At 45.7% G+C, this 16,074-nt stretch overlaps 1 protein-coding gene across 1 annotated transcript; it reads left to right on the top strand.

The window, feature by feature from the left end:
* Positions 1-42: 42 nt before the first annotated feature.
* Positions 43-16,024, top strand: Smox (Smad on X). Its single transcript, XM_076322376.1, has 7 exons — positions 43-134; positions 211-461; positions 9,249-9,457; positions 9,899-10,128; positions 10,195-10,418; positions 10,563-10,876; positions 11,161-16,024. The coding sequence occupies exons 2-7, from the start codon at positions 262-264 to the stop codon at positions 11,427-11,429; spliced, it is 1,446 nt and encodes a 481-aa protein (XP_076178491.1). The 5' UTR covers positions 43-134; positions 211-261; the 3' UTR covers positions 11,430-16,024.
* Positions 16,025-16,074: the final 50 nt, after the last annotated feature.

Raw genomic sequence — 16,074 nt, 5'->3', positions numbered from 1 at the left:
TCAATGACTGATTCGAAACTGACCGAAGATCGCCGAGTTCCGTCGAACGTGCTTAAGGAACAATATGGCGGCTGTGGCAAACTTTTCGCCGCCCGTATGAGAGATTCGCGTTCTCCACGATTCAGAAGTTTGCGGTAAACGTTAATTATACGGTGAACCTGTCTAGGTTGCGTAGCTAAAATCGCGAGTGAAAATTCGTTTGTGTCGTAGCACGTCGAAACAGCCCAATGCGGGTCGCGCGCAATTCTCGTAGCGCAAATCATGACTTCGATGCTGTCCAGCTTTAACCCGCCTATCGTTAAACGATTGCTGGGTTGGAAAAAAGCCGAGGGGGAAGACAAATGGAGTGAAAAAGCCGTGAAAAGCCTCGTTAAGAAGTTAAAGAAATCTACTGGCCTCGAAGAACTCGAGAAGGCCATTACTACGCAAAGTTGCAACACTAAGTGCATCACTATACCAAGGTACGCTCGCTTTACATACTCTTGCGCGTGCACAGATATTACGACCTGTACGACCTATTCTTTTCTCTTTTTGCCTATCTGTTTTTGTACCTACTTTGTGACGTAACGTAACGGGTTCTGTAGAGATTTCACGTTCTGCATTTATTTGTGTCTCCTTTAACGAAACTCCGGGAAATAGATAGTGTTCGTACGTGTGAGTGTTTTGTTCGCTGTTCATATTTACTTGCCTACGTATTCGTGCGTATAATGTCACACTGTCTATCCATTTGACGTTTCTCTTTCACTGTACTCTACGTATAAAAGACGGCTTTCCGTTCTTATTAACGAATCGACGGGATCCGGTATCTCGATGATTTCTATTTTCGTATACTTCCTTATAAACGCATGACAATTGTTACGTCGATTATAACATAACGTAGATCGTTTGAGAAACGGTTTTGTTCGATCGATCGTCATTGATAAACAAATGGAAGCTGCGATACAATTCGACTACATAATATGCGAAAATATACTTTTGAACAAACGTGTAGTTTTTTGACCGTTTCGAACGTAACAATGTCCACGCGAATATTTATACCGTTACCGTGAATGTACTTTTTCGATTTGCGAAGAAACGAAAGTTTAGACGTAACGATATCGAGTGAGTGTAACGATGCGTATCAGTAGCCATAAGTTTAGCATTTCGGAAAGAGATGCTATTCGTTTGGGTGCTGTGGGCGTTCATAAGCTAACAATCAATCAGTGTGGTGCATTCGATGAATACAGCTAACAAACTCGTTTTCTGGAACATTTGTTTCCCATAATTTATGCCAATTGCTTCGTACAAATTGACAGTTCAAATTTAAAGCGTGAGCGAAGGTGCAGCTCGATGTCGAGTACATTCTTGTCCGTAACATGTGACCTGACCTAAGTCACTAAAGGTCTATTCACTTTTTTACATTCTATCCTGTTATCAGCTTGCTATATTTCTTCGAATTGGAATAATAACAACAATAATAATAATAACAATAATAAATAATTACGATAATAATAATAAATAATAATAATAATACTAATAATAATAGTAGTAGTAATACGCTTCAAAGTTTGGTGTACAGTCACAGACGAAAGAATCACGTGTACATTCCTGTACGTTCACGGTCTGTCCTTTAGTTCAAAATGCCAGGTATTAACGATAAGAGGATCTTGTCTGGTATTCTTGTTCGATGAGAGTTTTTTTTACTAGACCATATATATTATTTTATATTAATCGATTCTTCATCACCGGCTACGAGTTTGTACAGGGGTAATCCTGATCGATGGCACATGTTCTCTTTGACAATTTCTTGGCAATCAATTCGCATACGTTCTGTCAGTTTATTGGTACATTATTTGTTGGAATTCCATCGATAATAATTCCTTTGTAAACAATGTAGCCGACACTTCCCATACCGTGACAAATGATTCCCTTTTCGCGCGAAAAAACGATCGTCCGATTATTCGACCACCAGGTGTCCCCGAATTAATCGAAACAATCGATATTCCGCTGTATCGAGAAACATTAATCGTATTCGCTCGATGGGCCCTGTAATGGAACCATCGATTCGCAAAGTACGATACGCGTCGCAAAGTGCGTTACTTTTTTTGTCATTCCATCGATGTTCGTAATTTATTTGTTTTTTTAACAATTTTAACAGGATCGTTTACACTCCGTGTCTCGTTACACTGTACGATAGTTGCGCATAGTGATTGTACGCTGTACGTTATCTCGGCAATTATATAACAATCTTAACGAAGAAACGGTCGTGAACGCACCAGCGGGCGAAACGAAAACAGCTGTCGCGCACGATGCGTGACAATATTCGAAACGGGGAACCGTGTAAACGATTCTTTTTATCGTTTGGTACCGCGTTTCGGATCGGCATAAATAACAATTAACGCACGGCGTTGCTCGTTTCAGTTGCGAAACACGCTGTGAATGAAACACGTGCGCGTCACGTTGCTGCGATCGCGATCCATCTTTCTACCGCGAGAATTGTTCTCGAGGCTTCGAAAATTTTACCTTCGGTTCGACAATGGCACAATCGTGACACGTGCATTCATGCATCGGTTCGACTTTTCAAATCGTCGCCATACAGCCAGCCGGGCATATAATGCAGCGTGTAACGAAAATATTCAGGCAACCGAGCACTCTTGGATTCGTCGTTCTAGCGTCTATCACGTAATCGAAAAGATGGGTGAAATATTTATCTAGAAGTAACAACCGTTACTTATTTGTCCGTTAATTACAAGCTGAAACCCCACCATCGAAAAACATTTATCCGAATAAACGTTGTAATTAAATAGTTACGCAAAGTTTCGGTTTTTCGTTTATTATTCGAATATAATTCTGCTCGTTTCTTCGCGGATTGTTCTGTACAATGTTTTCTCGACACTTTGATCTCTTACAAGTAAACATTGGCCACGCGTTAAAAAGTCGTACTCTATAAAATGTAATAATTCCATTCCATCCTGCTAATACGCGAAGTACGTTCGAACGAAAACGGTTCTACGAGAATTTCTGTTTTTCTTTTGCGCGAGTTTAAACTCGATCGCTGTGCATCGACGGTGGCTCGAAACATTAATCCGCTTTGTACATCGGATCTCTCGTCCACGGATTACCAGCTCTTCGGGATGTCTGGACAACTTTCTCAAAGAAGAGCAACGGTTAAGTGTACAATATTCGTTCAAAAGGTCTACCGATTCGAAAACGTTATCGTTATTCGTTACAGCAACTCGATAATTATTCATAAGCAAAATCTATCTTGCCCTTAATTACGTTCTCTTCGATTTAAAAACGTTCTATCGCGATTCGAAGATCACTTACCGCAATTACGTGCATTCACAACTGCAAAATCATTTACCAGAAGCGACCGAGCAACCGTTGAACGCGATCGTCGCCTTATACGTAATTACGATATTTACGCTACATTCGTTTAATTCATTTTCCACGTAGTTCACGTACGCTCGTGTCTAGTTGCTCTTCGAACATTTTGGATTCGTGGAACCGATCGATTTCGACGAAAAGAATGAAACGGATTCGAAGATAGGAGAAATTATACACACAACCACCCAGACTGTACACGTATCGTATACATAAATCAGTCTTATCGCCTAACCCGGGACTGATATTTTAAAAACGTCATTGGTGTACGATCGGCTGCGAGAAAGACAAGGAATATCGAGTGTTATGGACCGAATTGACCGACGAAACGAACAAGTGAAAACAAAAAATGAAATCGAACTTAAAAAGCCTCCTGAATCGCGCGCGAGCGTTATCGACACCTAGGATCGACCAGCGTCGCGGGATTTTCGAAAGTTCGAGTTTTCCATCGGTCGATTCCATCTTGTTTTCGAAATTGAAATGCAGCGATTCGGCTCGCGTTATCTTATCTGTAGATTGCATAATGCAAACTTTGCGCATCGTGGGCCGAATGGACCGTACCGATTTTCGAGCGGAATGATTCGAGCGGGAAGGGGGGCGATATCGCGTCGCCGTATCCTTGCGCGAAATAAATTCGCGTATCGGAATCGATTGCGCGGGGACGGCACGTAGTAACCCGTAACGACTTTATTAATAGTAAATCCTAGCCACGTCGTCGCGCGTCCAAGGATACCTTGCAAGGAGAGAGGGAAAGTCTGTCATCGAGAAAGGCAGATCCTTCTGCAACTCTCGGCGCGTTTCGTCTGGCGTGTGTTGGTGTTGCTCGCCACGGGTTTTCCCGCCAAGTTTTCGGCGTTGGAATCTTTCGATGGTCCTCGACCATGCGGTAGACAACGCCAGCCGCACAATAACCTCACCGTCCACCACCTCCCACCGCTCACCCCGCATCCGGAAATTCGATTTCGTTCCGTTGTCTGGATCGCGTTGCGATCGAGGTACCGTTTACGCGCGGAATTACACGCTCGTTAACGAATGTTTAGCCTTCGCGCGGTACTCACCGTTTCGTGGAAATGAAATTTTTTTCTTTGCCCGCGTTCGCGTTGCTTCCCCGTCGTTTCGCGTGGCAATACCCGCGGAGGAACAGCGACGGATCGTTCGACGAGAGAGGGGCCCGATCGAGAAGTTTCTCCCGACGAAACTAACCCGATCGGATCGTTCGTTGTTCAGGTGATCGCGCACGTTGGTCGTTCAGTTGCTCTTTGATCGTCGTACGGGACGATCTCCGTACCGATCGGCGGCCAAGATTTCAACGAAACGGAAACGTTGTTATCGATTCGCTCGGGATACCCTCGAGCCGGTAACCCGGGCTAAATTGATGTTTACGTAACACAATCGATACGGTAAGGAGCATTTACGTAGAAAATGAGTGACACAGATTTCGTAGCGGCGAGGTGTTTTTTTTTTCTCTCTCTCTTTCTCTCTCTCACTCTCTCACCTCGTGCACGCGCGCGCAAACCTCGCCCCCCTCCCTCGCTCGCGGCACGGAAAGGAAGGAAAAGCGCGCGCGACTCGGAAAAACGTTAAGTTACGCAAGTGGTCGAGCATACGCATTCGTGTGTGCGTGCGTGTCCATGTGTGTGTGTTCACTTCGAGAAGCCCTCCCCCCTCTTGTTTGCTAGACGTGCACGCGACAATCGGCCTCCCTCCACGGGACAATCGTTTACCGAGACGAGTCGCGAATCGCGAATCGCACTCGCTCGAGAGCGCGAACACCCGCGCGTTCTACACCGGCATTCGGCTCGAAAGTCTTTCGGGGCGGCCTTCGAGCGCGCCAAAAAGTCAAAGTTCCGAGAGAATTATTCTCGTTATCCTTGTAACGGAGCGGAGCTCGCGCGAGCGAGCGAGCGAGCGAGCGAACGAACGAACCAACGAACGAGCGAGCGCGTGTGTACGCGCGCCACCGAGAAAACGAAATCGGAATCGGGCCGGTGTAACTGTGCTCCGTTCCGTTCCGTTCCGCTCCGTACTCCGGGAGAAGATATAATTTATCGCGTCGGTTTCGTTAGCTCGTTTTATCAAAGCGCTGCGTGCTTCTTCTGCTTCTCGTTCTTTCTTTCTTCTTCTTCTTCTTCTTCTTCTTCTTCTTCTTCTGTTTTTTTTTTCCCCTCCCGTCTTTCTCGAGTTCTCCCTCTGCCTTCGGGGTTTCTTTATCGCCCGGCGAGCCGAAGGTTGCCGTGACGTTGACCCGTGGTTCGCCTTCGGTATCCTTCCTCTCCCGTGTGGACTCCGCGGGGAACATCGAGGACTCCTCTCGCGGGACAAAGCGTTTTCCCGCTGGTAACGATCGGGAAATCGACAACGAACGGGGAACGTGTTACACGGAGCCGAAAAGTCGGCGAGCGGGTACGTTTCAGGGCCGAGAAGGGTTTTGGTTTCCCCGATGAAAATTAATTTAACAAGCGTTCCTTGGACTCGACGACTTATCAGCTCTGCGCGGTACTTGAAACGGAAAAGATTCTCGCTCGATCGAGGTTCGTTTCGCGCGGGAAGAAATTTCGCCTATCGCGTGTTTTTTTTTTTATTTTCGGAAACGATTCGACAATTTGGAAAAATATCGTCGGTCCCCGAGCGATAATATCCACCGTTTTCCTCACGTGCGTGCATACGTGCGTGCGTGCGCGCATACGTGCGTGCGAGAGTGCGTTTAGCGGTGGACAAACCGAGCAACGCGTGCAAGTAAGTGCAGCTCACGTACCGACTGTTTTCTTTCCCTTTCTTCTCCTTTTGTAAAAAACGTGGGAGCACACACCGCGCGCACAGTCCCCTGTTCTCTCCGTGCAATCGACGATTAAACTCGATTAAGTCGCGCCTGCCGTTTGATGCATACGTGGAAAGAATTTCACGGTGAACGCGGCTCACCGCGTCCTCGAGTAGGCAATGGTGCGTCAGCAAGATGACTAAAATTGCAGAGGGAACTGAGACCCTGGACTGGCTGGCTACGTTCTCGCGATTCCCGATAAACAATACTCGCTATTTCGTCCTAGTTCACGATTCCGTGGTTTCATTCCGTTCGAACGTGCAACCTTCTCGTTCGATTCGGTTAAGAACGCGTCTTTCCCGCGCTACATTATCGCCTACGTAATCGTGACTCGAACCTCGAATCGTTTTTCGAACGATGATTTCACTCGTGTTCGGTTCGCGCGCGATTCGATACGAAAATAATGGTTTATAGGACGATAAACGTAGATCGGTGCACGCGTACTCGGCGAGTTCGAGGGGTCGAAAAATCTTTGGACCCTGGAAGAAAATCGCGTTATCGTTGCAATCGTGTAGTCGTCGCTCGTTGAACTCTCTCCCTTCCTTTCGAATTTGACCGCAATACCGAACCTTCGTTATCGAAATCACCGTCGTTCTCCCTGTGCAATTCGAGCGTGCTATTAATTCCGTTAGCCAAAACAGTCGCGTCTCTGCGTTAGTTCGGCTAACGAAGGGTTCTGTCGTATTATTACAACAGGGGCCATTCTTTCGCGGCGGTCGATAGAAACGCGGGAACAGAACGGACCGTCGAAACGCTGAAGAGTTGGCCAATGTTGGTCGGTGGAGGGGAGAGGGGAGAGAATTGACGGTACTTTTGCCGGCACATTGTTGTTACATAACAATTGGATAGAGTGGGCGGGGGGAGGAGCGGTTCGTATTCTCGCGGTTCCATACAAAGCTGCGAGAAAAGCCGTGTCTGGTGCCCTCCGTTCTTGCGATGTCCGTAGCACGTTGCTCTTCGTCCTGGTGAACAGTCGCGGCCCGGACGCGGAACGCACGCGGAACCGAGCACCGTGATATACACCGTGTGTGCGTGTGTATTCGGTCGTTGCACTTTGAAAATCGTCGTTCGTTCGTTCGTTAGTTCGTTGCATTCTTATCGACAGTCTAGGGACGGTACGCGACGACGATGATATCCCTCGAGTCACTCGTGTGTCGAAATTGCGCTCCAAGTTTTCCAAAAATACACTCGGCCCCCCTATGAGCGTTTCCAGTCGGTTCGCGAGCTCGCGATCCTTGCGTAATCGCGTCGCTCCACGGGCCGCGAATCCGCTCGGGATCGAGATCGAGATCGCGTTGGAAACTTACGGTACATAAATCCCGTAACGAGCGTTTCTAAATTATTATGTAACGATCGTGATCGAGGGTCGCGCGCGGACCGCGCGTGTACGCACGTTTCTGTATATTATATTCTATTATATTATGTATACTTTCGATTTCACTTGTCGTTAAGTGACCCGTCCATCCCTTCCACTTGTCGGCGCGCAACGGACGCGACTCGCATGCAAGTATCGAGGTTGCATCTCCGATTCCGCCCGTGAGCCGCGTGCACATCAAACCACGATGTTAAATACGTTTTAACCCCGACCCCGTAACTCCGCGCGCGGCTTCTTTCTTTTTGTTCGTCGTTTGGAGCACGGACTGTGTTCGCTGTTGGTCGCGAGATTTTCGAAACTTAGGCTCGTTCAATTTGCAACGTAAGCGGAAGGATCGCGGTTTACCGGCTCGCCGCCGCGCCGATGATTGCCCCGTGGCTTTCCTCCTCGGGATCCGTACCCTTCGCATCCGTTTCTGCGGCTACGCTTCCCGGAGCGACCGATTCGTTCAATCGAAATCGCGAAAATAGCGCGCGCGATACTTACCTCGGTTAAGAAAGTATTCTCGCTTCCGTGCGTATCTCGAGATTCGTCGACGTGTCCCTCGAAACGTCCATGAATGCTCGGTGGTACTACCATCGTCGAAGACACCGCGGAAGATCGAAGCTTTCGAGACACGGTCATTTCCATACGCACCGGGCGTGCACGTTTTATGTAGATTCGTATCGACGATTTAATTACGTTTCTATTTTTAACGAACAGTTACGCGTAGGATGTTCCCCCGAGGAATAAAAAGTACCGTCGTTTCGTAATTTTTACGTACACGGTGGACCAAAATTCGTGAATAAGAACGAAACGAGAATAACAAAAAGTTGCATCGAAGGTTTCGTTCCCGAGGAAAATTGATTCGATGATCCGCGCGATTCTATCGTTCCTCGTTTTCGAGTCACAGAATCTCCTCAACACCGTTCGTATCGCTAATTTTGATCCACGGTGTATATATTCCACCGTCGAAGCAAGAAAGCGGGGAAACGAAAAATTATTTTACGAATTCTACGAAAATGTCCGGCAGTAGTTTCCTTGGATGCGATACGGAGCGTCCACGTACGTCTCCGTGGGTACAAAAATACGTCCTTCGATTTAAAAAATGCACGCCGACCTAGAAACATTGACCATCCGCCAACACTGACCCCCCCCCCGGGTAGGAAAAGATTATTCGCACGGTAGGTATACTCGAGCGTGCGGAACCCGAGTGAGAGAGCTATTCTGGTGTTGTTTGTCCGGTGGACCACCCTGTGTAGCGGTGTATCCCGCTAAATTAACCCCCCTTTCGAGAAAGAGAGAAACGCTCGGGAGAAGATCGTCGCATATACCGTCGGCTCGGTTTCTTTACGCCGTTAGGCGCCACCACTTCCGGCGTGGCAGACGCCGAGCGGAGAACTCGAGGGAGATCGAAAGAGACAGAGGGAAAGTTGGAAAGAAGAACGCGAGCGTTAAAGCGCGAGTTTACGACGACGACAACGACGACGAGGTTCAATCCGCTTCTAAAGTAACCCCGTGACCTTTTCGACGATGATATCCCGGTTATGGTCGGTGTCGACGGTGCACGGCCGAGTGTCGTTTCGCCGGTCGCGATTCCGGTCCCGTGGTCGCGCGCGAATCGATTACTAATTGCCGACGAAATCGATTCGAGGTCCGGTACTGTACTCGAGGAGATACACGCTAATTGGTTCCGTATTCTTTGCACGAAAGGCCTAGTCCGGGCGGTGCCGGCGACAACGGTGTCCAAGGAGTACGCGGTAAAGGTCTCCCGCACGTGATCTACTGCCGACTTTGGCGCTGGCCGGATTTGCAGTCGCACCACGAGCTAAGGGCGATCGAGCATTGCGAGTACGCGTTCACGCAGAAGCGGGACGAAGTCTGCGTAAACCCGTACCACTATCAACGAATACAGACGCCAGGTATACATACTTTAATCATTGTTTTCGATTTTTCGATCGGTACGCGAATCGGGACGTTGTCTACCGAATGTACGAGCATTCGTTGGTCACGAGAAACCAATCTTCGGGGCACTGAAACGCTCTCCAGGTATTTCGGTATCTCTTTTTGTCGAAAGCGAGGAAAAGAGCTGCGCGGTGTGTACCGTACTCGCGATGAGAATAATAGGGGAGAGTCGCGTTCAATGTTTTTTTCGCGAATCCGTTCGGGTCTCGGTATGCGGGAAATTACCGAGAAACCGTGGTTTCGTTTGTGGCTGTTGAATCATTTTGGAAACGAAAGGGTTGGTTCGTTGGAATCGCGGGGTTTCGGGGCGACCATTAATCGGTCTGCAACGTTATTACGACCGTAAGCGAAAGCGTACTGGACGATCGCGTGACTTATTAGCGCACGAAATTTTGCAGTTTTGCCAGCCATTCTCGTGCCGCGGCACAACCTAGCCGGGGACGAGTCCGTCCTTTACAACACCTCCCTGGAGGAGCTCAGCGTCAGCGTACCGGAGAACACGAGCTTCCACGCGACGTTGAACCATCAACACCACAATCAACAGGGTATACCGCAGTCCCCGCAGCAGCAGCAGCAGCAACAACAACAGCAGCAACAGCAGCCGAACAATCCGTACCAAGGGATGCAGGTTGGTACACCGGAACCATCCGCGCGTGTATCGAAAGCTAATGCCTCGTCTCTCCTACGTCCGTAGAGTATGCAGGCAACGAGTCCTGCGAGCGTGGGGAGTCTAGGAAGCGTTCAAGGTTCACCGCATCCGGCGCCCGGATCTATGGATCCTCCCGCGGATACTCCTCCTCCTGGATACATAAGCGAGGATGGCGACAACATGGATCACAACGACAACATGTCTTTGTCGCGTTTGTCTCCCAGCCCCGTGGACGCACAACCGGTTATGTATTGCGAGCCCGCCTTTTGGTGAGTGAAGTCTGGTTCGTGGACCAAACCAGGTTTCGTTTTTCACCTTACGATGTCTCGTGGATCGAGTAATAATTAACGATCCGGAACGATTCGCGAAGGGTCCTTCTATTAACGATTGTTCTTTTCTCTTGGCTCCACAAGGTGTTCGATAAGCTACTACGAGCTGAACACGAGAGTGGGCGAGACCTTCCACGCGTCCCAACCGAGCATCACGGTGGACGGTTTCACCGATCCCAGTAACTCCGAACGTTTCTGTCTGGGCTTGTTGTCGAACGTTAACCGCAACACGGTGGTCGAACAGACGAGACGACACATCGGCAAGGGTGCTAGACTCTACTACATCGGCGGCGAGGTGTTCGCAGAGTGTTTGTCCGATTCGAGCATATTCGTTCAAAGTCCTAATTGCAATCAACGTTACGGTTGGCATCCGGCTACCGTTTGCAAAATACCGCCCGGTGAGTATTTTCGTCTACCTCTCTCTCTCTCTCTCTTGGTCGTGCGGCCTGGAGACGAGGAGGTGGTACGGAGTAATTGTAATTAAAACGGAACCGTACGTTTTGGAACGCGTGCAGTCGAAGCTGATCGTTTATCGCGGCGTTCTCCGAGGCGTCCCGCGGGACGACTCGCGATGATTCAAAACGAACGACGACGAGCTTCGGCTGATTTTCCATTCGTGTGACGGATCATTCGTAACGCGCTATTCTCAGAACCGTGTTTCGTTCTTTCACGCTACCCGTAGGCTGCAATTTGAAGATCTTCAATAACCAGGAGTTCGCCGCGTTGCTGTCGCAATCCGTGTCCCAAGGTTTCGAGGCGGTGTACCAGCTTACCCGGATGTGCACCATCAGAATGAGCTTCGTGAAGGGTTGGGGAGCGGCGTATCGACGACAAACCGTGACATCGACCCCGTGTTGGATCGAGCTGCATTTAAACGGGCCATTGCAATGGCTCGATAGGGTGCTCACGCAGATGGGTTCGCCGCGTTTACCCTGTTCCTCGATGTCATAAGGTTGTATTAATTTTCCCTTTCGTGGATACGGGAAAGAAAGAACGATTTCGCGTGCTATCGTCGTCGTCCTCGTCGTCGTCGTCGATTGGTTTTCCTCACCGCGAATTGTACCGCTTTCGTTCGAATTCTCTTGCAATCACTGAAACCTGCAGTGACGAGCGCGCAAGGAAAGAAAAGGAAAAGAAACAAACAAAAAAAAAAATGAAAAGAAAAGATACGATCGTTGTTCCCGCATCGAGAGTGTGTACGCACGGAGTACTAAGGGAGCCGACCTTTTTGCGTTCGAAGTGCCAGGAAAGCATTCGATCGGTCGGTAAAACGGAAAAGAGCAATCGGTCGGCTGTGGAAGCGCTCGAGCGCTCAAATCCAGAGATAGTTTACGGATGTTTCCTAGACGTTTTGGAGGGAAAGGACGATATACGTGGGGCGTAAGAGTGCGAACGAAACATTGTAATATCGATACAACCGGTTCGTAACGAGTCACGCATTTTAACAAGTACAGAAAATATTCGACGAAGCAAGTAAACATTGTTAACACACTTATCGCACTCCAACGTGGGCTAGTGCTAATGATCCAGGGTTACGAATCCGATTTTAACCGAATATTAAGAGGGCAAAGAACAAGTGTTTATACATACATATGTACGTATACGTATATGTACGAACATACATGCGTATCATATGTACATATGTGCGTACATATATGTAACGCGTCGAAAGAAACGCTCAGCCTTTGCATATTTTTATCGCTTGTTAAGCAAACGCACTTCAGTCGTACAGTATACGTCAACTCTAACAAGGTAATACATAATATTATGTATATACTCACTTTATAGTCTGCCGAAGAGAATTTCTATAAAAAAATGGACGAAACGTATATGTCCGTTGCAAAGTTTCTAAATGGCACTGGTCTATTCGGAGTTTTTGTCAATGTTTCTCCTACGAATAGAATAACTGAAGTAAAATATATAAAGTCTATTTCTCTTATATGATAACGATAAGAATGGATTACAGTGTTCAATATGTACGTAACTGCTTACACATGTTCCGTTAATTATATTCTCGGATGGACCAGAACACGTTCAAATGTCCTCGGAAATGATCGCATCAGATACGGATAGTTATGTTTCCCGTGTATTTGGAAGTTTCAAGAATGATTAGCAATGCGAGATCGACCACCCGGTATGCATGTATACTGACAATGTTTAATCAGAAATTTTTGGAATCGGAAGCCGAAAATGTTGCTACGTATTAAGGTGTCTTATCTTGAATAACTGATATTCTTATTAAGAGTAAGCGCTATATTTCTTAACATTGGTAGAAGTACTAAGCGCACGAAGTCTGTGGTAGACAGAAATACCTATTTACTTGATATCGCATGAGGGAAGCCGATTAAAAGTGCAGCAAAATTATAGACGTATATCTGTCGAGTGTCCGAAAATTTATGCGACGCATAAGCAAACATTACGATGCACATTTTGGTGTTAATGTTAACGTAGCGAACCACTCGTTAGTTGTGTATCGTTGGAAAAAGTGTTTGGTTCGTTGTATAGAATCGTAAAACATCATTTCGTGTCGGAAAAGTGTTTTGCACGTAAAAAAAAAACAAAAAACAAAAAAAAAAACAAAAAAAAAGAAGAACAAAAGAAATGATCGATTCGATTGCGTAAATTTTGACAAATAGAGTTGAGTCGTCTCTTAAACCTTTGTACAGAAATTATACGAAGAAAAATACGAAAAAACGCGGATAGTAAACAAAAATAAGCAACTTTTATTAAGAATAGAGGGCGAAGAAGAATAATGGTCTGGCCTTGAATATGCGATGCATTTAAATGTATCGAACGTAATTGATTCAATACCGTTTAAAATTTATTTACAAATTGTTTGAGAATCGAGGGTATTAGAAGTTTCTATTTTATTGCAGATTTTATAGGACATATTTCATATTCGAGATGAACCAAAAGAGAAGAGAATACTGTTTTTAAAAACTCAAAACGTCTTTCACGTAGAACGTATGAAAACGAGATAACGAAGTTACGTGTTTTATTATATTACGAGATATATATGTTAGTACCGAAGTACGGAATAGTCTTTGCACCAAGTGCATGGATTCAGTTATCTTTCCCCCAACCCGATTTTTTTTTTTTAAGAAATAAAATTTTAAAGATAACATATACGACTTCTATGGAGTCTTTACGTACGATGGGGGCCAATCGCACGCACAGAATGCGAGATTCGATCTCGATAAGAACGTCAAACGTTTCAGAGAACCGGTTCCTCTTTATATATATATATTTTTCTTTTATCAATATCGTTTATGAAGTTTCATTTTTATGGCGTTTGTAATTAGTTTTAAAAATATGAAACAATTGGAAGTAAAACAGTACACGTCGTTGAGCGCGAACCGATTTAGTTACTAATATTTATAGATCCGTGTAAATTAGGCAAAGTAAAGGAAAACAATCGAGTGTTTTCGTTAAATAATTAAGCTTAAGGTAAATGAGTCGTCATTAGTTATCGTGGAGACAAGATCTATTTTTTTAACATCGTCTTAATCCTCTCGACGAAGAAGGATTACACTAAGTTTTTTGATCGCTTTTAAGAAAAAGACGAGTGATTCGATCGATTACAGACAACATTTGTCAGAAATCCTTCAACGTGTTTTTACATGTATGGTGCAGCTGATACACGCCTTTTATTATTCCGTTCTTCTCGAGGTTTACGAATAATACGTTTTTTTCCCCCCTACCCCCTTTCAAAGTAGAATCAAGAGATAAGCGACGATGTCACGTGCACAACAGTGACGACGACGATTCCGTGAACTTGCCAGTCAACCGATTTTCACCGAATCGATACCGTAATTCGATTATGTGTCGCGTTACCTATTATCTGAGAATACGTCGAAGGGTGGACAAGCTCTGGGCAGTAGCGACGGATGTGTGCATGGTAGAGAAAGCACCCAAAATTTAAAGAAGCGATAACGATATTTTATTGACTCCTCGATAGTTTAATCGTGTAGCCTAGGAGCGCGTCGATCTTTCACGAGGATAATTTCTCTTTCTTTCAATGAATCGGACGTGCACGGTACGATGTTTCCGCGAGGGTAAACTCAGGAGTGCACCGTCGAGGAAAGGTATTCGAAATCGAAAGAAATTGCGCGCGTTGTTCACCTCGTGAAAGTTGAACGCGATATCGTCGGGCAGCTCGAATAACCGAATAATAGTACAATCGACAAAAAAAAAGAAAAAAAGAAAAGAAAAAGAAAATCACGTTTCTCTCCCGTCAGTGTCGGATGCGTGGCTCCTCCTTTTCTGGACTCTTCGTGCATATTGGTTCTGTCTCGCGTACAAGAATGTCATCGAACGATAGAATCGAAGACACGCGTATTGTACTGTTTGGTTGTTGATCGATCGACGACCACGTGCCTCCCTACCAGACTGCCACTAATTAAGTAACTAATTAAGGATACACGAATAGGGGAATCGTAGAAATCGCTTTCGTCTTTCTCTTTTTCATTTCTCGATGGAAAACGCACGGCATTCTGATTTCGTTCAGATCTTGTATACAGTTAGCGCGCACGATACAAATGTAACTAAACGTATAAGCCGGCGCTACTTAAAATTTCCCTTAAAAAATTTGTGTTTTTAAGTTTTGTACTTTGCATACGTCTCATCGCGTTGCTGTACGTTAAGGGTACGCTAACTGTGCGCAATAATTTGAGGCAATCTGGTGATCCAAATGTCGCGATGTCCTCTTGTTGGCTCTCCTACTTGGTCGTGTTTTACTACGTTACCATAAAATCGAACACACATATTTCCATCCGCATCGTCGAAGCAAGAGACAGACCCATCTGGAAAACGCGTTTCGTTTGCCAAAGTATTTTTTAAGCGTAGCATTTGCCAAAGTTTCTTTTAAGTACAAGAGAATATCGATTAGTTGCGGTAAGCGATCTGAACGCGGAACGAGCATGAAATCGCGAAATTCTCAGCGTTGTTGTTTCTTTTGGACATTCGTAGCTGGTTACCATTGTTGATCGTATCGTATAGTTAATACTGTCGTTATGTTTCTTCTTTTTTTTTTTTATTTTAGGTACCTTTAGCGTCTAAACCTGTCGAATCGAGCGGTCCGACGATCACGAATTTTTAATTCTATAGCTACTTATACATACATATACATATGTATGTGCATATATTTATATATATGTATATATTTATGCGTGTGTGTATATAGATATATATATATACACATATATGTGCATATATATCTTGTGTGCGAATAGCCGCATGCACACAAAGGGAAGGATCGACTAAAGGATAACTTCTAGAACTCCGATATTTTTTTACACACAAAGGAAACGCGAAATTCGTTTACGTAAAGGTGTATTCGACGACGTTTAATCACGTCGATGTTTCCCTGGTGTGGATGAGACCTTTTACGAGAATACGAGACGAAATCGAGAGCTTGAAGGAACGAGTGTGGAAAAATATAGACGAGACGTTACGACAAGAGATATCGAGTGTGAGACTGTATAATAATTATAAATAAATGTATACGTTAAGTCTAATAAAAATGATTCTACCGATTCTCATAGTTATATCGATATTGTGCCGGACGTTTGCCGGAACAGGATACAATTACATAAGC

The sequence above is a fragment of the Ptiloglossa arizonensis genome, chromosome 10 (genome assembly GCF_051014685.1).
Source record: "Ptiloglossa arizonensis isolate GNS036 chromosome 10, iyPtiAriz1_principal, whole genome shotgun sequence".
NCBI classification, from domain to species: domain Eukaryota; kingdom Metazoa; phylum Arthropoda; class Insecta; order Hymenoptera; family Colletidae; genus Ptiloglossa; species Ptiloglossa arizonensis.
This window is presented reverse-complemented; position numbering and strand designations above follow the sequence as displayed.